Below are 25,701 nucleotides of genomic sequence, written 5' to 3'. Positions count from 1 at the left end.
TGGAGACTTCTTGTATTTAACATTAGACTGCAGTGGGAATTAGATCAACAATCATTTGTGGTTATTAATGTCTAGTTCTTACTCTGGTAAGAGTCTTCTTTCAGCCCCAAGAAGATAGATAAAAATAAGGGAGAAAATGAAGGGCCAAATTCTGACTTTAACTGGGTTATATAGAATGTGGATTTTACACCTGTAAGGTGCTTTCCTGAAGGCAAGTCACTGTCAGGGCGTTCCATGTACACTGATGGCTGTGGGTATCAAGAGGCAAAAAGACCAAGTCCAACATGTAAAACAATACAGTGAAGTTTGTTTACTAGATTATGAATGCGACTGGGTAGAGAACTTACCTTCATCTGTGCTTGTACAGCACCTAGAACAATGGGGCCTCAATTCAGAGTGGGGCCTTTGGGTACTGTAATATAATTAAGTAATTATATCATGTCTCCTCTAAAAACACATACAAAAGAGCAACATTACTGTTAGTGGCAGAAAATCTGCCGAGTCCCTACAGAAAATCTGCCGAGTCCCTGTAGCTGATAGCATTAGAAATACTCTGAGATGCTCCTCAACACAGAAGATTATTATTATTATTCTTTGTGCACTCCTGGGGCAGCTCTGAGGCAGATGTTGTCAGTGCTGGAACTAAAGATGGGTTCACTCATCTAGGGCTGAAGACAGTAAAAAGACGAGAAGACTGTGGTCTGTATGAAGAGTGGTACATTAGGTACCAAAGAGCCCTCAAGGAGATGAAGCTAATGTTGCATGTTTCTATCCATATGGGCCTGTGATTGGCAAGAAAATGAAATCACAGTTTATAATAAAATATTTAGGATCTTAAAGGATATTGTTTAAAAATCTTTGCAGTTTTTTTTTTAACCTTTCAATAGGGAATTAATGTTATAGCTCAAACTAATCTTTTTGTAGCACAATCCAGTTTTAAAAGACAAATACCTTTCAAGTAGCACATTCTTGTGCTGCCACATGTTCTTGAGGTTTATTGTATCATACTGAAGGACCAAATATTGTAGCAGATGAATGCCATAACAAAGAGATGGACTAGTTACATGATCTTTTAGCCCTCATCAGGTTGGAATTTGATTTACAGTGATAGTGGCTGAGCTGACAATTGTAATCAAACTGCACACTGCTTCTCAAAACTCCAGGCAAATGGGTCATTTCTTCTGATTGGTTATCCCCAGGGAGAAGTAAATGGTAGTGGGAGGAAATATAGTGGCCAAGTACACCTGTGTTAGCTGTTGGATCAATGGCCAGTATCAGCAGGGCTCTGTTAATGAAGCTTACAGCAGTTTCACAGGCTTGCTAACAGCCATAGTTATTACTGATGCCAATATAATCTATTGGCAAGGCCAAATAATTGCTTCACTTTGTGGCACAAGAGATTTATAAAGATATAAACCTAACGTTTTATGTACATAAGGCCAGTCTTTAGGTTTTTAACATGGAAGACATGTTCACATTCATAAAACACACGAGCACATGGGATAGTGAGATACAGTGATAGACAGTAACAAGTATATCTGGATAACTGCAGATCAATTTATAGATGTAGCTTTCTCTGTATAAACAAGCAGTATTTTGTAAGCTTAGTGCTACAATACATATATGAAATACATTTTTATTATTTTTCTAAAGGTAAAACAGCTTTGTCAAACTGACAGGAGAGAAAAAATCACTGTTAAAGTTCTAATTTAATTCATCTAGATGTCTAGGCATGAGTTAAGAAGTGACAGAATTAACTGCATTTCCTTACTTTTATTGGACTGAGATTCAATGCTGTTTTTTAAATTATCTGCAAAAATTTATTTTTTTTCCTTTATATTCATGTAATTTCTTGTACACAGATATAATAAGGGGGCAGCCAAGCTCTCCAAGAAAATAAGGGCAAGATGCTCAATTGGTGTGATTCAGCATAGTTCTACTGAGCCCAACGAAGTCACTGATGTCAGCTGATTAACACCAACCAAGGATCCAGCCAGTAGTGTTTTTCCATCTCAGACTCAAGATCCTCTATAAAGGTAGGAGAACACAAAGCTAAGATTACTCCATCACTATTTCTGAAACCACCTGTTTTTTTATGCCATCTCAGTCTGCATATCCGTTTAACCATTAGCGTGAAAACACTTACTTACGCTTTTGTTTCAGATTTCCTGGAGGGCAGAAGTAGCTTTTTCAGCTAAATTAAAGTTAGCAAAACAAGATTACTGTAAGTATCTATTGAAATTATTACATTTTTTGCTTCACTTCAGAACATCTTGGCCAAGGTTTTTAAAACTAGGGATGAAATTCTGTGCGGCATCTCTTAAAGGGGAAGCAAAAAAATTGTAGTCCAGGGCAGGGGAAGCTACAGTAACACTAAACCACTTTTGCATCCTCCAAATTTTGAGCTGTTCTATAGCCGCCGTTGAAATTAGTACAGCCAAAAGGCCTTTCTATGCTATGGAGGTATGTCTTACAGTCTGCAGCAGTGCTCTCTCTACGGTGCTGCATTCTGTGGCCATGCCCTGCATAAGCCCACTACTTGAAGACTTGCAAGGGAATCTCATAAGTTTGCTTTAAGGCTGTCTATCACAGTTCCTGCATCGCGGGAACTGTCCCCTGGACAGATTCAGGGCCATTAGAGCCCCTTCATGCTGCTCCAGCTGGAGCAAGGATGAGAAATCCATAGTCAGGCACCTAAATAAGTGCCAATTTATCAACCTCTTCCCATAGTTCTGAAAACACACCTTGAAGTTTCCTCCTTCCTGGTGAGGAAGAGTTTCAAAAGGAGCAGTTTCAGCTGTTGTGTCAGACCATGGCAGGGAGGAATTACAATGTTGAAATAGATAACACAGTTGTGTTAAAAACAAAAGTAAACAAAGCACTATTGCGAAGAATAAATAATGAATACCTTTGACATTAAAATTACCTTAAAAGGATCAGGCAGATTGATATAGAACAGGAGACAGCTGCTCTGTGGAATACCCCCAGACTTCCTCTGCATCAGCTTCACCAGGTCATAGCTACACTGCTCTTGAGTTGGAGCTTGGAAGCAACAGCCATATGCAGCATGCTCCTTTCCACACCAGGCGGATACCTGTGTGGGAGTTAATGCTGCTCCAAGTATCGACTCTCCCAGGGGCCTCTGCTTCGGCTGCACAGACATGGGGTGAGGCTGCTAAGAAGAGCCATGTTGCTGCAATGCGGTGCCTGTAGACCCCTCTGGAAAAGACGTATACACCCAGTGGAGTCTCTAGTATAGAGCTGGTCAAAAAATGCCATTTATTTTTTGTAGGAATTTTTTTTCCCCATTAAGCTGAGTTTGTTTGTTTGGTTTTTTTAATGAAAAAAACAACACTAATATTTTCAGGTTCTTTTTAAAAAGTTTTAAGTGAAAATTTTAGGGTTACCATTGAAAAAGCAAAATTTCACCAAAAATGAAGTTTTTCTATGACATTTTTCCTCATCAACAAAAAAGCCATTTTTTTAAAAAAAATAAAATGTTGATGAAAACATTTCAGCCAGCTCTGCTGTCATATCCATGGGTTTGAAAGTAGAGCTCCTTGAGGGCTTTAGAAGGCAACTATGTAAGGTGAACTTCAGTTTGCTAGGTTCCCAGCTCTCACTGGCAGGTTTTTCCATTCAAACCACGTAGATTCAGCAAGTAACGACAGGCCATAGCATGTGTTCACAGCTGTAACATCAGAGGACTGTCATTTTTACCTTTTTGGTAAATTTATTGGTAACATTCAATTTTACACTCAGGTGGTACATGAACACACTCTACATGGCATATGTAAAACTCATACAGTTTACAATTAGGTTTGACCAACAATTGTTTCAGAAAATAATAAAATATCTGGGACACTTCATGAATATTGGTGCTTGTCTCACATCTTTTTACAATATTAAGAACATATAAATAAATCAGAAGTCAAAATAAGCAGCAACAAAACAAAAACCACCTCCCTAAAACAGGGAAATGCAGTGCTGTTGCCAATATCATTTTTATGATACCTGTAGTTCCAATGGACCAAAAGTACAACTGCAATGTTAGATTATCAGTGAAAACATGTACAGAAGAGTGTCCATACAGTTTATTTCAGGCAAATAGGGATTTTTCCCATTGTTTTAAAATTCCCACCTGCAAAATAATCACTGATTTTTGATAGATTAGCTACACCAAGACCGTATATCATCATTTTAATCAGCCAATAATTAAATTTAGATTAGATCCCAGTGGTGTCTTGCCACAACACAAGTAGGAAAAGCATTTAATACAATAACCTCAAGATTCAACTAATTTTGGGCTTTGCTAGTAGCTCTAAAAATGCTGAGAAACAGGTTCTGTGCTGTGCTCACCGGATATGCAGCGCAGAAGACACAGGCCAGGAGATCACTGTCCTCTGGCAACCTCCCCTGGGATGCTCCTACAGTGGTTCCCAAACTGTGGGTTGCAACCCCAAATGGGATCATGCCATCAGTAGATGGGATTGCACCAATCCTTAGTGTGCATTTTAGCAGCACGACTTTGTGGAGGACACCATTTTGTAGAGCAAAATGGCTTGCTCCATGTGGTGTGACCTCATACATACTGTGCATGCAAGTCATGCTGTGCAGAGAACACCATTTTTCCCTACAAAGTCACATCCTCCATGCAGTGACATGAGGTCATGCAGTGAGGATTCCATTTTGCTCTTCAAAATGGCAGCCTTGATGCTGTCTGGGGTCCCGGAAGGAAGTAATTCATAAAAATGGGGTTGTGCCAGCAGAAAGTTTGGGAACAGCTGCCCTACACTGTGTTGCGGCCGGGGAGGGGGGGGAAGGGGAGGGGAAGAGGGTGGAGGGCGTGAGAGAGAATGCTGCAGGGACACTCATGCCACTGGACTTGGGCCATTATCTGGGGGGTGTTTCTGTTCTCTCTGAGGCCCCTTTATGCCTCCAGAGTGGCAGACAGAATTTGCCTCAGCCTTTCATTTCCTGATTTGAAACAGGATTGCTAATAGGCATATAGATGGAAGGCCTCTACAAACCAGTGAGACAGTTTTAGAAAAATTGATTCAGTATTGGCAGGTAATCTTATAAAAGCTCTTCCTGGTTGCAGACAAGTAAAAGGTAGGTATATGAAGGTATATGAAAACATTCTCTGGTCTAATAGTTAACTAATCTGCTGTAAGTAAATTTTCTGGTACAAACGCATACTACTGAGGGAAGGGGGAAATTTATTCATTGTATATACACGTACCAAAATAAACAAAATATGAAACTCAGCTCCATATTATGCCCTCAAAAAACAACCTCTCGGTTTTGGTGAAGAGCAAAACACATTCTGTGCCCGTTGCTCTCAGGCACTGCAGAATGCAGGAAAAGATGTAACTACTATTGAATAGTCAAAAGATAGATATTATAATTATTAGAAGTGACATACAGCACCACAAGTTTACAGAGTGTTTTACACTCTCTGCCCTGAAGAGCTTTCACTCTAAGTTAGACAAGATAAATACAAGAGAAAAGAAGGGACAACAGTTCAGGTAAGTGAGAGGGCAGTGAATACTCAGGGAAACAGAAGAGGAAAGGGCAGGCTTTAAAAAGGAACTTGAAGGAAAGAGATCATTGGAGAAATGATTCTAGGCACAGGGAATTGCATAGTAGAAGGAGCAGGGATAACAGTGGGAAAAAGAAAACTGAAGCACTAACAGGCCCATCCTGCGAGATGCTGAAAATTCTGCCCTGATCGAACAAAGCACAGATGCACATTCTCATTTTAAGCACATGGGTAGTCCCACTGAAATCAAGACCCTAAAACAAGAATAATATAGCAAGCAAGAGGGTGTGTAGGAGAAAATAAGGTGGAACAAAATCATAAGGCTACATAGGGTAAAGATATTTAGAACAAAAAGCCTGAATTGGAAGCAGAAAGAACAGTAAGACAAAAAGATGCAAGGAGGATTTGGGGAGTTATAGCCTTTTACTCTTAAAATGCCACCAATCCTGCAGAAAGGGAGGTTTTTACAGGAACACAGTGGAATTCCCCCTTCAGAGCTGGAGAAAACATTATGGTTCCAGGACTGTACTTCAGCTACGGCATTTTGGATAGATGGGCGGTAGGAGAAAGGAACCAAATCACATATAAAGACATTACAATAATCCAGACAAGAGATGATGAAGGCCTGGACAGGATCTTCAAGTTTGGATAGTGACGGGAGAATGGAGCATGATGTTACTGAAGAGGACAAGATAATAGACTATTGGGCAGTGGGACAAGAGAAGAATCAAAGATGATAGCAAGGTTGTGGCCCTTGGAGACAGAAAGAGTAGTGCAGTTTTCAATAATGTTATGTAATATGACACGGTTAGGAGGAAAGAAATTCAATTTTGGAATGAACAAGTTTGAGATAGTGGCTGGACACCATAGAGATGTCAGGGAGTCTGCTTGAGATGCAGAACTGGAGAGAGATCGGGGAGAGTGGTAGATTTTTCGGTCTCCCACATTGAAATGGCAAGTCAAAATCATGAAAATGGATAAACGCGGGGTGTGTGTGGGGGAGCTAGAGACAAATATAAGATGCCCCCCCCCCAAAAAAAGATTTAAGGAAGAAACTGAATATAGAAAAGAGTGGGAGAGCATTGGTGGTATAAGTCTCTATGGGAGGAGAAATAAAAGTGTCCAGAAAAGAATAAGGCAGAGCTAAGTGAAGAATGAATGAACTTGCAGTGGACAAAGTTAGTAAAGTCCTGACACGTTCTCCACAGGTGCTCAGAAGTGCAGAACCAGGAATGGAGGTAGTGAATGTGGGGAAGAGAAAGTCTGGGGAGCATATGGGCAGACAGAGTGGTGCAAGAAAGCACGCAAGTATCCACATTTAGAAGAGAAGTTACAGATGAAAACAGACCACTAGGTCGACAGGAGGGAAGTCAAGGAGTGAAGGAGGTGGCTGAGAGCAGTAGAGATGTCAGAAAGGTTAATAGACTGGTGATTACAAAAGGGGTGAGTGACAAAGTAGAGGAGACACGAAGACAGAGATGCTGAAAGAGAGCAGGTAGTGATCAGAGAAGGAATTCAGAAATGAGATCATAAAGAGAACAGAATTTAGTAAAGACAAGGTCACAGGAGTGATTGAGACAGTGAGAAAGTCTGTCCAAAGCTAAAAATCAAAGAAAGTGGTTAGACAAAGGAAGTAACAGAGTGGAGTGAGACTGGTTATCAATATGAAAATAGAAATTTCCCAGGATGAGAGTAGAGACTGAGGAGTCAGGAAGGAAGAGAGCTTAGCAAAATCATGGAGAAACCAGGATTAGCCAGGGATGCAATAGATATTGGCCACTTGGAAGGATATGGGAAAGAAGAACTAGATGTAGTAGACTTCAAAACAAGCAGGGGTTAGAAGAGACAACAGGATGAAAGATGGAGTCTGGGGCCACCCATGTCTGTGTTTGGAGAAGGGTGAGAGGAGAAGCAAAGTCGTCAGCAGAAAGCCATGTCTCACTGAGACCAAGGAGATGGAAAGAGTGGCACATAATGATCACAGTGATATTTTCGGAGATTGTGCCAGACTTCAAGAGGAAGCCGGAGATATGAAGCCAAGGGGAATGCAGGGAGTGTGTGTGTGTGTGTGGGGGCAGGTAGTAGAATAATATTTGCAATGGTACCTCAGGGGTGAGCAGAAAAGTAAGGGAACAGGCAAAAGGAAAGGACATGGCTCAGGGAATGGCCCAGATTGAGGCTTGGGAGATCCATACTTATTGCATGTTCAAAAGCTATAATAAATAAAAAGTAAACCACTGTGAACAGCCAGTGTGCCGTTATGTTCCCCACCCCCACCTTTTTTTGTTTTGTTTTGTTTTTTAAATACAGGATCTCAGCTTTGCAAGGTGATTCTGGAAGAAAGGTTTGGGCAGCCACACATTTGTGGTCATTGACAAAGGAGTTTAGGAATATGAAACTTCCTTACTGATTAGATACAGGGATTACAAGTGGATCCTAGGATTGGCCTAGGATACTGATTGTTATATGAAATTTACAACTAATGGAGAGATCAGTGATCTAAAATCCACCACCCAGAAGCCTATCTCCCAAACTAGCACCAGTCCCCACATTTCAAGAATGTACAGTCCCCTCACTCTCAAGGAGTTCCATCTATTTAATTTATCACAGAGAACATTAAGGGGCCATTTAATCACAGTGTATAAGTACCTATATGGGGAACAGAATCTGATGATAGAGGGCTCTTTAATCTAGCAGACAAAGGTTTAACAAAATCCAGTGGGTGGAAGTTGAAACTAGACAAATTCAGACTAGAAATAAGGTGTAAAGTTTTAACTGAGCGAGTAATTAACCATTTGAACAATTTATCAAGGATCCTGGTGGATACTCCATCACTGGCCATTTTTAAATCAAGATTGGATGCTTTTCTGACAGATACACTCTAGAACCTTCCTGAATTCACTTCCAGAGCCTGCTAACCCAGTTCTGTAAATCACAGCGCTTTCCACTCAGCACCAAACTCAGTCCCCTTGCTTTTTTTCGCCTTGTCCGTAATCCAACAATACTTTGTAGCAACTAAAGTGGAGATTGGGGGAATGGAGGGTTGCTGCAGAAAACCACACTGGGTACAGGCAGTACCACGACCTCCCCCACTTTCAAGCAGCTACCAAGACTTTTACCTTTTAGGGCTATCTGTATTATGTACATTAATGAAACACAAGCCTTCTCAGACACTTACTTTTTTTTTTAATACATCTGCCATATTTTGTAAAATTCCTATCCATTAAAAAGAAACACTTAAATGATCAGACTACCAATCTTATTAATATCTGAACAACTGAACTGTACAGAAAAGAAATAAAGCACACTAATTTGCAATACAGAAGAGTGAAATATAAAGGTCTAATTGGTATGTTGAATAAACAGATGTCATTTGCATACACTGTACAGCAGTTACCATTTATTCAACCTGTGTGCACAAGCAGCCCATTGAAATCAGTGGAACTCCATGAAGGCAGAAGGATCCACCCACATGCAGTAGTTTGCAGGATAGGGGCTTTAATGCCTTTTTATGATACATGTACTTATTTTTATGATTTTCAGATACACCCTCGTTTTAATTTAAAAATACTCTTTAAAAAGTATTACCTAAAAGCATTACATTTGTGCAATCATGAACATGCCTGCTGTAATATTTTCTGCACTTCTGATATATGTTATAAAGATTTTTAAAACTTTCTCTTGCACCATTAAATAACTCATCTATAATCAATTACTGGCAGTAATAGATTATTCACAAGATATGTATATTACTAGATGTTACCTATCTATAACAGGAAAGGCTCCAAAAACTATCATGGAAGTGCTATGATTTTTACATTATATTTGATTTTTGTATGTTTTATTTATATTAGAATATTGTACAGCAAAGTAGTTTAAAGACCAAGAGCAGACTTCTCAGCAAGGGTGTTCAAAGAACAACAAAATACCATATTTCACAAAGGAAGACAATAATATTACAGTATTATTGAAATATAAGGCAGAAAATAATTACACATTTTTGGTTATAATGTAATACTCATTTAAAAGGAAAAGCATTTAATGCAACCGGTAAAATAAATATCATGGTAAATGTTAACAATACCTACAGTATGTGGCAACTAGAAGGGTGTTTTGTAATAGAAGCTATTTAAATGGTAAGGCATTCAAGAAATGATTGTAATAATTTTACCATATTTATAATTCTCATAAGCTGTCAGGCACTTTATTAAGGGATAGATTCTACAGTCTTTACTTACATGGTAGTTCTATGTATATACATTAAGTACTATTTAAGGTGAGTAAGTTGTAGAACCTGACCCTTAAACAGAGGTAAACTTCATTTACCCTTTGTAAACTTTAATATATGACACTAGGCTGTCCAGCATTTTCATCTTCATTGGGTAATTGTTTGCAACACCTAAGATTTAACTGCATCATCTCTATCCCATTATTTTAATGCTTTTGAAATAAGAATTACTTATTTTACTCAACGTAAAGTTAAATCATCAATTTTTTTTTAAAAAAAGCCTTAGCATTTTTTAGGTGTATTTTCTAACTCAACTATTCTCATAATTTTCTTACCATACAGCCTTCCAGAAATATTTTTTGCCTAAAATATTAGTTTCTTTAGGAAAAGTGATGTGCATATTTGACCTAAGTAGAGGTTAAAATAAATAGACTATCTTATAGAAATAACTTCACTGTGTACAATTTTTTCAATCCTTGTAAATGTTGTTTATCAGAAACAGAACAGATTAAAATAATGACTTGAATAATTTTGCACAGTAACAGCTATTGCTGATGGTCGAGCAAATACTACTCGGTTCCCTGTTCTAGTACAAACGATTTCATTTAACTTCAAATCTTATGGAACATAATAGTCACCAAGAACTAGTAAATTAATTGATATATTCAATGGAAGATCAGCGTAAAGGTTGCCAGACAGAGATAGGCAAGACGTGGGCCCAATCCCGCCAACATTTACAGATGGCTATTTTTACTCATCATAGTAGTCTCAATGCAGCCCCAGAAGATTACATTCAATACACACACAACAGCTAGATGAAAAACCAAGGATTCATCCTACAACAAAGCAGTTTTGTCACTAAATCATAGCCCAGATTCTCAGCTGATTTATATCAATACAGCTACACCAATTTCAAGCAGCTGAGGATCTGACCCAGATATATAAAAAAAAACCCTGCATTTTTAAAAAATAGTTTTCAATAGAATGTCATTTCTTAACATTTAAAAACTTTTCTATGTGTTGAAACTTGTCTATAAATCCACAGCTGGGTTCTTATTATTTATGAATTATGTCAAATGAAATGAAGTGTCCGACCAAAGAAACAGAACTATTGCTGCACAGTGTTAATTTCACTGTCTATGCAAACTTGTTTAATAAAGGAAATGTGGAAAAACAACAGATATAAATGTTGAATGCATAGTGAACTTAATGTATACAGATCCAATATTTACATGTAAGTACTGAATTTTTACTTTTTCCTGACTTTTTCTATCAAAAAAGATTTAAACTAACTACATCTCAACAATAAAGCTGGTATCAATACAATTCTCATTGTCAACCTCGTAGCAATGAACCACTTTGACAGCTTTATGTGTTTGTTTAAAAATATGGTCTTGAAATTCTGACAAATTAGAGCTCAATTTTCATCAGCATTTATAGGTACAATGTATTGGTGTGTACTTACTTTCACTTCCGAATAAAATAAATCATTCATGCATACACAGTGGCCAATATAAAGTGTAACCAACATATTTTGAACTTACTTTTGAACGCAGATAAAATATTGGTGAAATGATACCATTTTAAACGTATAATCAACAAATATACTGACTGCACAAATAAAGTAGCACTGATTTTTTTTCTTTAAATACAAAAGTTAAAGTTATTTTTATAGCATATAAAACCATGTTTTCAGGGCCAATAAAATAAAAGATAAGGTAGATAACAAAATCAGGTATTTTATGAAACATATGTTTGTATAATAGTGCACAACTGTATTTTGTGCAATAGGCATTGGATTAAAAAAGTATTTTTAAAAGGAATTAAAAATATAGTAGTATAAGGTCATCCAAAGGATTTAAAAACAAAATCTAGAAACACCACCACACACAGAAATCCCTAGGGAGTTGTAACTTAAGGCCCTCATCCTTCAAACAGGCCTGTTCAGACAGTCATGTGCCTGTGCAGAAAAACCCGATTTACCACAACAGGAAGCTGCAAGGGTTTTAGGATCTGACTGTGCACAGACGCACTGAAGTCAACAAAGTGCTGCACAGGTATGTTGGTCAAGCCATACAAATCAAATTGCAGGTATGAGGTTTAACCTGGCCAAACCAAACCCTTAAAGCCAATTTTCAGGGTTCATTTAAGCCACAACAACACAAACAAAAGGGACAAGTTACAGAGATTTTTCAGTGTCTGACAATTTTGCCAAAAAACTTTTTTTCACATTTAACAGTTGCCATTTCAGCAAAACAGCTAATCAGATGGTTTCCATCTTCATTTATCTTGAGAAGATAAACTGCGAACTACGAACAACTCAGTACAAAATACAAAAAATTCTCTTACAATTATTTCCCCAGTAGAACAAAAATTAAAATAAACTCATTACTTGTGTTGATTCATAACTTCCATAAGTTATAAAAAGTGAGAAAGATTCAAACATTTTGTTTCATGGTAATAAGCCTAATATCCATATTGTGCAAAACTGCAGTGCTATGATGTTTTAGAATTGAACTCCCAATTGAATGCAATTTTGTTATTAACAGGAAAATACATCTGAAATCACTATTTTTAAAGCTGTCAGGACCCACTATTTTCCATAGTATACTTTACATTTTAAATCTGTTTTTTTATTTACCATTAAACATATATTTTTAACTACAAATTGGTAAAAAAAAAAAAAAAAAAAAACACACCCCAGGAAGCTTGTGTGTAAACTGGTTCACAATTTAAAGCACATCAGTCTGTTCCGAATAACTACATTTATGTAACAGATGAAAAAGGGGTGGGAAGATTTGCACAAAAATACTTGAAAATTTCTGGTTCTTTTCTTCATGATCTTTTGTCTATTTAGCTGCTTGCAGTGTGCGCATGCATACGTTTCGCTACATCATAGACATAGGCTATGTCTGGTCGCCTCTCTGGATCCGGGTTGATGCATATGTTAACTAATTGTCGCAGCTAGAAAAAAAGGAAAACAATAATGTATAAAAAAGCCAATAAATAATACCAGTTGACAAGTGTTAGTAGTGCATTCTCAAGTTCCTAAATTAAGTAAGAGTGGCTGAAACTGTGGAAGTGTGGCAGGACTGCATTCAGATTTACTATATACACCAGGTAATCATTTCACTTTTATGACATTTTATTGTACTTCCTCAGGGTAAGTGAATACCAGATTTTAGGCCCCTATCCTGTGCACACATGAGTAACTTTATACATATATGTAGTCCTATTTTGAACGACTTGTATGAATTAAATAGTGTGACTTGTGTGTGTTGTCTGAGGCCTTATATTCTAAAATGCTGAAATTGAATCACGGTATTGACTAGATCTATTCAGAAAGTTTGTCATGAAATGAACACTTCAAAGGCCTTTACATTAGGCTCTATTTTTTTTTCTTAGAGAATTAAGTGCACAACTTCCAGACAGAAACATACACAAGAATGCCTCTATCTGGGAGCACATACATCTCTATTATTAGACTACACGTTACGTTCATGACAAGCCCCAGAGTCCACTGAGCCCCTCAGAGTCCATAAATTTAGAAACAGATGGCCTGGGATACAAGAGAAAGGCTACTGGAACTTCAAGGTACTCCCTGTTGCTATTTGGAAGGTGGAAAATGGTTAGGATTCTTCTCCCCTCCACAATTCCTTTCAGTGACATTAGATGGTATCCAGTCAGTCTAGTGACCTTTCAGATAGAGCAAATTTGTCATCTATTTCAAATTTTGCATATTCTCCAAGGCAGTGTGCACTCTGGAACCGGTTTCCCTAGAGATTGCTTATTAGAATACTAGCCCTTACCAGCAATTACCAGATACAAAATTCCTGCTATACTTTTCTCCTAACAACTGTGTCAAACCCTCCTGAATCTCCACGGTCACAAATTTTTGATCCTCCCTGACATTTTGTCAAATCCTCCAAGGCATCCTTATCATCAAAAGTACTTCTATATAATATATACAGGTACAGTTACTGTAAAACTATAGTTGTGATTACTGCACCAAATACAGCCTTCTGGAACCTCTGCCAGGCACCAAGAACAGTGGTTCCTTTACCCTCATGATTATTCAAAGGAATAATAAACCGCATATTCAAATATGCTTTCATACAGCAGTGGCACAATAAATGCATTGGCCACAAATCTTTTTAAAAACCCAAAGAGGATGTTAAATTATATGAACTAAATGCACAGGAGTCAGAAAATTCAAGCAATAACTTAACAATATTGCACTTAATGTTTACATTTTCTGAGTTCTGGACACTTAAATTTTCAAACTTAATGTCACATCTATGTACGGTAATTTTTTTTTCATTTGATGACACCTATACAGTATACAGAAAGTTAATTTCACTTTGACAAGGAGAATTTCAATATTTTGTTAAATGCAAAATACTTTGGGGTGATACATTTAAAGTTAGTGTTGAAAATGTAGTGGTCCATTTAAAGATTAGAGAGGATTGATTTTTTTTTTTTTTTTAACAAAAATGTATTGCAGTAAATTTGGTAATAGACTCTTTTAAATATACAGACACTTCAACTATACTAATCATGGGAACTTAAAAGAAATTGTACCGCTTCTCACAGACAATATTCAGAGCTCTGTTCCATGAACAATTGGGCTAAATCATCAGGAATGCTGAGGTTCATAAAATATAAATTTATTTTTTAATCATAAAAAATTGCCTTTCTGCAATGCAAAAGATACAAGAAGAGAGTCTAACATCCTACATGGAATAAATAGGAGGGACAGATCATGAGCAACAGGGCAGGCAGATCAGGAAATTAGCCAGACCAAATGCAGAGCAGCTCAGCCAACATACAAGACCAACCGGAAGAAAACTGCAGAGGAATTGAGCCCCGGGCCCTGCAAAAAGAACCCTGTAAGTAAACCCCATTTGTAAGAAAAATATAAGGGTATCAAATGTAATCTCTTACAAAATATGGCCCTGATCCTGCAAAAACTTACAAATATGCTTAATTCACCCTGTGAGACATCAATAGGACTGCTCATAGTGCATCAAGTCATGTCTAAGTCCTTGAAGGATTGGGGCATATATAGCTATGAGTAGGGGAATGAAAAACATCATGTTCTTTTATTCTTTTTCATTTAATATATGTCAAGTAGACTCACTATAGGCAACATATCAGAAGTTTGTCTTCAAGGGAGATTTAAATATGAAAGTGTAGGGAGCCTTGCTCAGGAAGGTCACTCTATCCTTCTTTCAAACTGCTGACTATGCATGGAGGTGTTTATCTCAGAAGCTGACAAAAGGATGGTAAATTGTGCCCCCTCAGATTCACAACCCCTGCTTGACTATGTGATATTTTTATTAATTTCTTAAGCAAGCTGAACTTCTATCTACCTGAAAGTGCGTATTTTAGCCCCAGAATTTTGGTACAGTTATAATGACATCTTCCTGTGAAATTACTACTGTTAATACACCACATATTATGTAATAGTACAAAGCTTCAGAAGTGGACATGGAGATTCACTCCTAAGGAGGACCAATATGGCAGCACTGATCAGCTATGTTTTTAGCCCTAACCATCCTTTATAGCCACAATTGTTTATAAGTATTTTCAAATATATGCGGAATGTGGTGTCCTGATTGTCCACCTTTTGCAATTTCATATCTCTGGATATATATATATATATATATATATATATATATATACACACACACACATTCATACATATACATATATATTCATATATACATTTTTAGTTTATAAAAGAATTGCCTTGTTTCTAGACAGTGTTTGTAAGGAGGCTTCCTGAAAAGACCATGTCCCTTTTGTGCAAAGCTCCTTTGTATGTATTCCCCACATCCTAGCCAGAATACACCTGTGCTACTGCAGTTTGGTTCGGAGAAATGCAAACCTTCAGAAATGTGATGGTAGCCCTGGGCCACCAACAAGTCAGTACATGTAGGAGTTATCTGTCCATTCAATATAGTGCACGTGTCCAGGTGCCTTGAGATCAGTGATAAACTGTGGGCCCACTGAGACTGCCTTATATGAAGCCATATTATAGATACCACAAAAAAAACACACTTTGGGTCAAGAATCTGTATCTACAGCTCGATCCTTGCTCATAATTGCCGGATCTGACAAATCTTTTCTGACAGATCAAGAACATGCAAGAACCTGTCCTGGGCCAGAAAAGCTCAGAGTTGAGCTGTGTCTACTAGGGTTCATCGGTACTTTAAGAACAAACTGGGACTGTGGAGTCACCAGGGTTCATGACAAGTGCCCAACATCATGATGGTGGCACACACTGATTCTTGGAGTTCTTGCTCAGTGTCATCCTTGAATAACCAATCATGTGGAAAAAGTAAAATATTTATTCTCATCCTACACAGGAAAAATGCTATGACCATGAAGCATTTTGTAAACACAGGAACATAAGAATTGTTATACCAATCTTTTGTGAAAGGAAAGGAGACAGAGTTGTCGCTAGACTGCCTAACGCAGGATTCTGGCTTCTTTTCCCACTGCCAGGAGTATCTATTTCAATAATTAAGGGAAGCCTCTGTCAAGCCCTCTGGTTCTCATAAAACTAAGGATGAACAGCAGATATTGACTAAACCCTAGGATTTTAATGTCAGAAGGCTATACTGAAGGGATAGCAATGTTGTCCTGTCAGGCACTGGATGGCCATCAGGCTCTGTGCTGAAGGCAGTTCATGGTTGTGACTGAGCTGAAGGGACCTCCTGTTGCATCTCCCCCCTGCATCCTTCTTTGGCTGATTATGCTGCTTAGCTTCCTCTGTGCACTTAGCACAGTGACTGCCTTTAGCCTGGAGCTTAGCCTGACAGGGAGCAGTAGCAAATATTTTCTTAAGCTTTAACAGGTTTGTCAGCCACCAAATAAATAAATGTCCCTCAAGTCAGAAAAAAAAACGACTAAAACCTATGACAGGGAAGACCTTTGCACTGAAAACCTGAAATTTTGGTAAAGACTCCAGTTTTAAATTGGAAAAAATTGTTCTCGTTCAGAGCAGGAGAAATTCTTGCTGCCTACTCTGTCAGTGCAGGCAGGCAAACTAGCAGAGAATACTGCAACTCTGGATCTGCTGGCTTTTTTTCAGCTTAAATACTGTTTGGGCATCACTGAGGAGTGGATGGAATCCCTATCAGTTAGGATTGCTGGTCATGTACTCTTGACAAATCACAGAGGGACCTAAACCAGGATATAAAGTTCTTTGCCACTCCCCAACACACAAAGCAAGGCTTTGTGCTAGATGCTGTGGCCATGATTTTAACAATGGTTAGTGATTCTGGTTGTCCAACTGGAGGCACCATGAAGGAAACTCACTTTCACAATAGACCCCACTGTCTGAAAAATCAGACATTTTTAAGGTATTCCAACAGTTGGAAACCCCAAAATTGTGATACCCAAAGTTACTAGCCACTTGAAAATCTTGGTTTGTGATTCTACTTCTGGGGAACTATGTCACAACTTCTACTGCAGTTTTATTGGTCAGCACTTTACAGCTATGAGAAATGTGGACAAAGATACAAAATTGAAAATCTACCAACATGTGTATCTTTGGATAACTTTCTATGAAGCTATGGTCTCAGAATACAGATGCTGTTCATTAAAATAAAAATCAGCCCTGCAATAAATTACTTCAATTTTAAATGCGAATTTTATCTCAGAACTAATTAAAATTAGTATACAGAAAATGTATTTTAACATTTCTTACATTTTGTAACTAGTGTTTATACTCCTGTTTGAGAGTATGCACAAACAGGGGCATAAAGAATTTATTCCTTTATCAAATTAATTTTTACAGAACATCAGGCATTCAAGTGGGCTTCAGAAGTTCAGTAATCTCTAAACTTTACTGCTCAGCTGAGTGCACTTCCAACCTGGATAAAGGTCTGAGGTCTAAATTTTCTAGTGCAGAAGAAAAGGACATCACTATAATCTGACATATAATACTTAGTCCGTTTGTTTCTTCTTCAGCAGTTCCAAGTCTGCACAGTATTTTCATTCATGATAAAAGCTACATTTTTAAGAAAAAAATAATTTACTAACATGGCAATTTTTCAAAGGTTTTTATACTAGACAAGATTCTTTATGTCACAATAGATCAAAGTAACATTATTACAGTCTCTTAATACTTTATATGTATTTCACTCCTTTTGTTAAGTAATTATTTCCTATATTTATAAAGGGTATTGTAGCTCTTGCTCTTTTAGTTTGTCACAAAACACTAGTACTCCAAATGATTTTAAAAACAACTGATTTATCCCGTGTGCGTGAGCACATCTATTTTGTAATGAGGAAAACATAACATGTTTTGCTTTGTATCGCTTTTCAAACTGGAAACTATACAGAGTAAGTAAAAGGTGGAATCTATTTCCCTTTCCCACTCTAAGACCTTCTATCTGGGCCAGACTTTGATATTTGCCCCTTGGCTGAGAATCCGCATATCCAACTTCACACTTAGCTGCAGTGAAGTAGCCCTGCAGGCAGGCCAACTTCAACGAACCACTAGTGGTATCATCATTAAAATCCTGCTGAAGGTCACCATGGTAACCGCCTGCTGAGGCTTCACTGCTGCACTCGGCATCTCCTAATCAGCTACCATGTGAAATGCAAATTCAGACAGTCTGAAAATTAGTCAAGAAGAATAGAGGATGAGGATGCCGATATGTGAAATATTCATATGCTTCATAGAAAAAGGAAGACAGCATGAATGACACAACAAAGAACGGCCCCTGACATTTTTGCTATCATTTTGCATTACTGTTCACACCCTACTGTATTTCTAGATCTCCAGTTCTGAAGTTGGTTATATGAACTGCCATATTTGTGTCCTAAAAAAAATAATAATTAAAAACAGCCAATGTAAAACAATTAATTGGAAAGCCAGAGACGTACTGCATAAACTACATAACAGATAGATCACCATTACATCCTTCATAAAGGCATTCTAATTATCTTTTTTAAGTCCAATTTTATTCACAGAGGAAAAAAATTGTCCCCATAAATAAGACAAAACAAAAAGAAACCGGACAGCAATCTTTTATTAATAGTCCCTGTCTTTGAAAACAATAGATTCAAGGTGCAGAATTACAACTTCCATTCCTTAAGCAAAGTAGCACAAAGCTTTATGTTTATTAAAAATATTTCAGATGTAGTGTTTATATGCATTTTCAACACAATTTTAATTCATGGAGACTGAATAAAATTAGAACAAGTTGCTAATACCTCTTCTCTGGTTTGCAGCTTTTATCACTTTGCTCCATTTGTTTCGAAGTGGGAAAGTATTTCAATACTGAATTTCAGTACGTTAACAAATACACATTTTTCTCATGTGAGATCATGATGGTTTAGAAAAAATATTTGAATTTATTTTGCCCTCTCCTTTTGCTTTCCTTTTATTTTACGACCTTTTAAAAAAAACAAAACAAAACAAAATCTGGTGCACTGATGCTAGTGAAAAGCTATTAGCATTGGTTTGAGCCAGCCATTGTGGGGGAATATTCTTGGTATGCTTCTCCAACCCTAACTTGAAAACCCCCGGTTACTATAGGCATTGGCCACTCTCTTTTGAAGAGTGTCAACTTGTGCGGTAAAATTTGTAATAGGGATAATTTGGGATCAGGTGGGGACCAAAACTCATTTTTACTAGCAACTTAATCCATGTTTATTGTCATCTAAATCTGCTAGTTCACCAATTTATTGTGCCACATAACCCCCATAACTGTGCTTTTAGAAACATATAATATAGATATAAGGTTCAATCCCATTACAGCATGCAGCACGTATCATGTATTCTGGAAAAGTCAACTGTCTCGATGGTACTTGTGAGTAATTTTTTTTTTTTAATTCATTACATAATATAGAGAATGACTGACCCTTTGTGAACAGGTCAAAGAAATTAAGGAGGAAATAATGTGGTCCTTTGAACCATTAAACCCAATCATTTTTAAAAGAATGCCAGAAACGTCATCATAGATGTTAACATTTAGGCAGGTCTAACACGGGTAAATACATGGGACAGATCCTTAGATGGGATAAACCAGCAAATCTCCATTGATTCTACTAGAATTATGACAGTTTGCATAAGCTGAAGATCTGGCTCATGGAAAGGAAAATTACTTACTTCTTCTGAATAGTGATCTGAAGGAAGAGGTGGATAGTCACACTGTTCTATCTTCTTGCACAGAGAGTACAAGTTCATTTTGTCACCATAAAAGGGACTCTGCAGTGCAGCCATCTGTATAAAAAAAGTACATAGTTAAATGTACACTGATTTTTTTAAAAGGAACATTTTGCTCGAAAATCTATTTTAATGGTAAGATTTCATACCAACTTCTGATTGACTACTCTGCTTACAGCACTAATGCAATACTTCTAAAACTGTTAATATAAACCGGTGTGCTTACTTAACGGACCAATTTATGGTGCAATACTGTAATAATTGATTTATACTCCATAATCTAGTGTAAGTAATATTGAGTTATTTGCCACAGTTTATGCTGTTAAGATATAAGGTCTCCCATGTCCCCAATGTAAAAGACAAAATAAAACAATTACATTTCTTTCACAAGACCCGTTGAAAACAAACAATTACACATCCTATTTAATTGGAAAAAATATATGGGCTAAAGCAACAATTAAATAGTGGATAGCAGTAGCAGCTTTGGAACACCACTTAGATACCTTATTACAGTTAAAAATTAAGAAGATGCTATAGAATATTATTTCATATACAACACATTGAAAAAAGACAGCAATCTTGAAAACAAAAAGTAGTCTAAATTCCATGCATAATGCCATATTCTAGTCAAAAAGCAGCTTGCAATGTATTAGAGATATATCCTTTAGCAGTAGCTCAAAGATTTTAAAAATCCTCAAGCTGCGGGCATCAGTGCAATTTTCAAGTGCAACCAAGAAACATAAGCACCTTTTGGGGAGAACACTGTTAAAGAAATGAGCAACTTAAAAATGTCATTAGTGAACCTAACATTTATTTCAAGACAGTACTGTAACTTGACATTTAAAGCGCAGACAAATACTGTGGTTTGCGGGTTTACTAACTTAAAAATTCATTTAAAATCTTTGCATTCTGTTCAAAATCTTCTAAATCTTTGAACCGTAGCAGCACGAATGCTGTTCTGAGCACAATGCTGCCCCAAAGTCAGTCACCCTTTTCTACATGTGCTAATAAGTTTGATTTTGGAAGGACAATGTGTACATTCCCCAGACGTGCAGAGTGTGTGTGAAACACGCTAGTCCATGCTGTGCTACTCAGTGAGCTTCAGCAGGGACAGGACAAGCTGAAAATGGCTCTCATCCGTCTTATGGTCCTCCAGATATAACTTTAACTCTTTCATGGCCTAAGCACTGTTGATTACTGATATTATGGGGAACGAACATGAAAAACATGAGAAAAAATTAATCTGATATACTTTCATTATATTTTATATAAAAGCTAATCTAGTTTTGTATATTAATTTCATATAAACCTGAAATAAAAATACTGATTTTAACACTTCCAAGACAAATGTAAGACTGCACCCAAGAAAAATAATTCTAGAAATGTACTACTCTTATAATGGTAATTCCTGGATTTACATGACAACATATTTTATCTTTAAAATAATGTTAAAATGCAGGCTTAAAGAACAAAAATCAACCATAGAATCCATACACATACAGAAATTCTAAATAAATGCACAGATACTCATTTTTGTATACTAGCTGTTCATTAAAAAGTACTTTTGTTTGAATGCTGCAGTGTTAAAAAAAATCCAAATGTCCCCTAAGGAGTTAAAACAAGGAATACTATATTTTCATGCATCTCCTGCTTTGACAGATGAAAAATGTCAACTGTCCTGTTTTTATTTTCAAGCTTTTGCACTATTCATCTGGTTCATTAGTGCATCTCGCTGCTGCCCCTGACAGCTGCTCGCCCTCTCCTCCCAGCAGCTGAATTTTTCAGGCTAATTTGATCCTCCACACTGAGACGATCGCTAGAATGATTGACTTGCTCCCTGACCTCCAGGGTCTGACTTTCCTGATTAGTATTCTGGGGGTGGCTGAGGGACGAAAGCCCACTGTCTGTCTTCAGGGCTGGTGGCAGCTCTCTTTTTTTTTGAACTGTAAGCCACCAACCTACAACCCTGTAAGGATGCAATTGCTGCGCTGAACAATAAAAGGAAATGTGTAAAACCTACTTTTCCATGTAAAGGTCCATGTAGCAAAAGCACAGCATCTTGATTTTAATTAGTAAAGTCTACTTTGTTGCATATCAATTAAAACTGCAGTGGTAGTGTTTTTGAGGTTTCAGGAATATTTTAAAGTCTAATTTTCAGAGTCTAAAAAACCTTAGTAGCTATGCAGTATTAATATTTATAATTAAACAGTAAACCTATTAGTAGGATAGGATACAAAATAATATAATGCAATATTAACTAGAATCTAACTAATTTCCTACAATTTAAATATTAAAATCAAATCAAAACATAACTGAAAGGAGGTTTAATAGAATGTCAATTAGACCTTTATTGAGAGGTCATGAATGCCAGAATTTTCACGCAACTAAATTGGAGAAATTTCAAAAACTGTGTTAGCATTAACCATGAAATTAATACAATAAACACTTTAAAATGCAAATGATACACAAAACATCTATCACAGAGACAGAGGGAACGAGATTTAGTTACCTTTAAGACTGTATGGCTTTATTTTGATGAGTGATTTAATTAGCACATGCAACAAGCCTAAAAGTGGGTCAGCACCCCTTATAAAAGAAGGAAAACTGCAGAACTGAAAAGATAGCATGCAACAGTTATTAAACTCTTTTTAGGTCTCTGAGTCTCCTGTTTTATCTTGTAAAACCAACAACTAAATGGATTTGATTTGGGGAAATCTGCTTAGAGGGAAAACTGCATTGATACTCAAATTCGAGAAAGCCAATTATTAGTCCATAACTTGAAAGAATCTCAAGACCTTCCGCCATTCTCCTCCCCTCCCCACACCATACACACCCCTTCGAAAACAATGAACAAAAATAAGAATTATTTACATGTTCTAACATGCGTTTACAATGCCTAATATTTCAATGATACATGCAAAGGACCAGCAAAAAAGCAATGTCTATCATGTTGCAGAATTAACAATAAAGTAAATAAAGCCTCAAAAGCCTAACAATTAGAAATATATTTTGAAGATTTTTTGATATAGTGCAATTATATAATACATTTGAATATAGGAAATAATATAACTGTTCTGTTCTCTAAAGGTCATATTTAAGTACCATCCAGGTAAAACTTTTCAAGCTACTGAAAATAATTTATTGCCATATGGAAATTCTAAAAATAATCTGAGGAAAAATATTCAAGTAGGTATTTATTTGGTCATAAAAGATGGCGATACAGATGCTGTTTCTGTAAGACATGCCCTGCTGTCTATTCTATTAAGTTCTTCTAAAATTACTTCGAAATAATTACTTCAAAGTAGCCCCCCAAAAAATAAATACTCCAAATTCACACACTGTATTTAATGTACTGTACACAAGACCAAAATGACAAGCTCAGAAAATAATTTTTTGTGAACTGCAAGTCATGCTTCTTCCTATCTGATAATTTTAGATTTTTTTCTAGATTATAAATTAACTGTAAAAACACATGAAATATTTTATGCACTAACTGCTTACTGAATGTTTCATTTATTGTTTCCATGTAAACATAGTCCCAAGTTTAAAAAAACCAAACCAACAATTAATGACATCAAAATCAAGCCATTCTCCTCAAGGCCCTCATCCTGAAATGAGATTAATGTTTTTATTTGTTCTTGTGTGAATCCCATCCATTTCAAAAATGGAACAATGTAAGAGCACAGATATCGGTGCTAGGGGATCCCCGTGCAAAATCAAGTCCCAGATTAGGGCCAATCCTGCAAACATTTGCTACTAGATGTAGTACTTACTACTGTGAATAGTCCCCATCACTGACAGTAACAACTGCGTGCAGAACTGCAAGTTCTTTGGGGCAGAAATATAATTTGCATATATAAAGATATCCACATTTATGGCACTGTTTTAGTGTGTGTGTGAGTGTGAGAGAGAGAGTGTGTAAGTAAGATACTTAATATAAAAAAACTGAAGGCAATTCACCCTTATGTGGTATTGGCTGTTAGGGCTGCCTGAAACCACTCACCTTATTAGCTGGTGCTGATCTTCCTGGAAAATGTTAAGTGAGTTTTGCTGACTCAGGGTATGCGTACACGATAGTTAGACATCCGCAGGTGGCTCATGCCAGCTGACTCAAGAGGGGCTGCTTAACTGCAGTGTAGATGTTCCGGCTGAGGTAGCAGCCTGAACTCTGGGACCCTCCCACCTCACAGGGTCATAAAGCCCAGGCTCCAGCTCAAGCCCAAACATCAACTCTGCAAATAAACAGTGTGCAGCCCAAGCCCTGCAAACCCGAGTCAGCTGGCATGGGCCAGCCGCGGGTTTTTAATTGAAGTGCAGACATACCCTCAATGGAGCAGATGACTTATTACCTCACCTGGATATATATAGAGAATTTAAGTGTAGGTAAAGGAATCCAAAGGGAGAAACCCTAGATGCCACTATGCCTAGAAAGAAGTATTCAGCTGAACTTTGTTCTTTTATTGTTCATTTCTTTATCAATAAAGCTGAACTCCAAGAAGGAGGTGACTTTGGACTTCAAATAGATATCACTGTGTTACATAGCGGGAAAGGTACCTGTTCAAAATATTATTTAACACAAGTTTATATTCTGTAGATCTGTAAAAAGATAGCTACATCCTCATATTTTGTAGTGTAATTTAGGGGCCAATCTTGCATGCCTTTCTTAAGGCAAAACTCATTAATTTTGTAGGAAGTTTGCTATACGTCTACTTTTTCATTGCTTAATGTTAGATACAGGTATGTATACATAAAACTAATTTATGTCTATATTGTAGAGATTAACAAATGTATCAGAGTTCCGTAATTGCAAGCAAAGAAAACTGAAGATAAGCCAATCTTTTTTTAAACTGCTGCTTCAAAAGCTATGCTCATAAAAATTAAACCAAGAAGTGATGAATATGTGTGCGCTGTAGTCTCATTTTTTTTATTGTTAAGTCAGATTTCAGATAACCGCAAACAAATGAAACTTGAGTTAAAAAATATACTTCAATTGTTTTTCATTAACCACATACTTTCAATCAGTTCTATTACATATGCTGAATGCATATATGCATTGTTTTCATAGTTATATTTTGTTAAAGCCAGTTAAAACATTTAGAGAAATTTAGAAAAAAAATGCGCTTCACATTAGACATTCAAGACTATGATCCTTACCGAACTAAGCCTAAAATCTTCAACAAATTACTATCAATGTCTTTTTAGAAAATTCACTGAAAAGCAAGTCTTGATCAGGTCAATCATAACATTTTGAAATTACTGAAAAGCTCACATAGCTAAATATAAAAATAATGCCATCTATACTTATATTTGGCTTAAAAGCAGCTTCTCACTAAATGGCTATCTCGTTAAGAAGCAAAATATAGAGATGAATCCTAGAACAGATACTGATACATCTAATAATCCAAAAGCACATCAATGTATTAAGCTTACTGGATTTATCAATGTTACCTCATATAGCAGACAGCCTAGAGACCAGATGTCAGATTTGAAGTTGTATCCATTTTCATGTATTCTCTCCGGAGACATGTAATAAGGCGTACCCACTGCAATAACCACAGAAGTATTTTTAAATGAAAAATATTGCTATCCTGAAATCTATACCATTGTAAATACTGTAATATTTAGGGTGCAAAAGTATTCTTATCTTATATATAGATCATGCATGATAATAAATATAAAGTCATGCATAACAATAAAATACAATTTTTTTAATGTGAAGATGCATATGTAGCAGTTGAAATCACA

The 25,701-nt window shown here is 36.7% G+C and overlaps 1 protein-coding gene across 6 annotated transcripts in view; it reads right to left on the bottom strand.

The window, feature by feature from the left end:
* Window positions 1-3,712: 3,712 nt before the first annotated feature.
* Window positions 3,713-25,701, bottom strand: part of NEK7 (NIMA related kinase 7) — a 131,592-nt gene continuing 109,603 nt past the window's right edge. For 4 of the 6 annotated variants that reach the window (XM_084638027.1, XM_084638029.1, XM_084638028.1 and 1 more), the window contains 3 exons: window positions 25,405-25,499; window positions 19,900-20,013; window positions 8,727-12,734 (listed from right to left, as the gene is read on the bottom strand). In XM_084638027.1, the coding sequence (XP_084494153.1) occupies window positions 12,624-12,734; window positions 19,900-20,013; window positions 25,405-25,499 (320 nt within the window). In that variant the 3' untranslated portion in view covers window positions 8,727-12,623. Of the gene's footprint in view, window positions 12,735-19,899; window positions 20,014-25,404; window positions 25,500-25,701 lie in introns of all 6 variants that reach the window. The other 2 variants (XM_084638032.1, XM_084638031.1) reach the window with 2 other exon arrangements.

The sequence above is a fragment of the Lepidochelys olivacea genome (assembly GCF_965140295.1).
Source record: "Lepidochelys olivacea isolate rLepOli2 genome assembly, chromosome: 8".
Lineage (NCBI taxonomy): Eukaryota > Metazoa > Chordata > Testudines > Cheloniidae > Lepidochelys > Lepidochelys olivacea.
The sequence above is the reverse complement of the archived record's forward strand: the minus strand, read 5'-3'. Positions and strand labels throughout refer to the sequence as shown.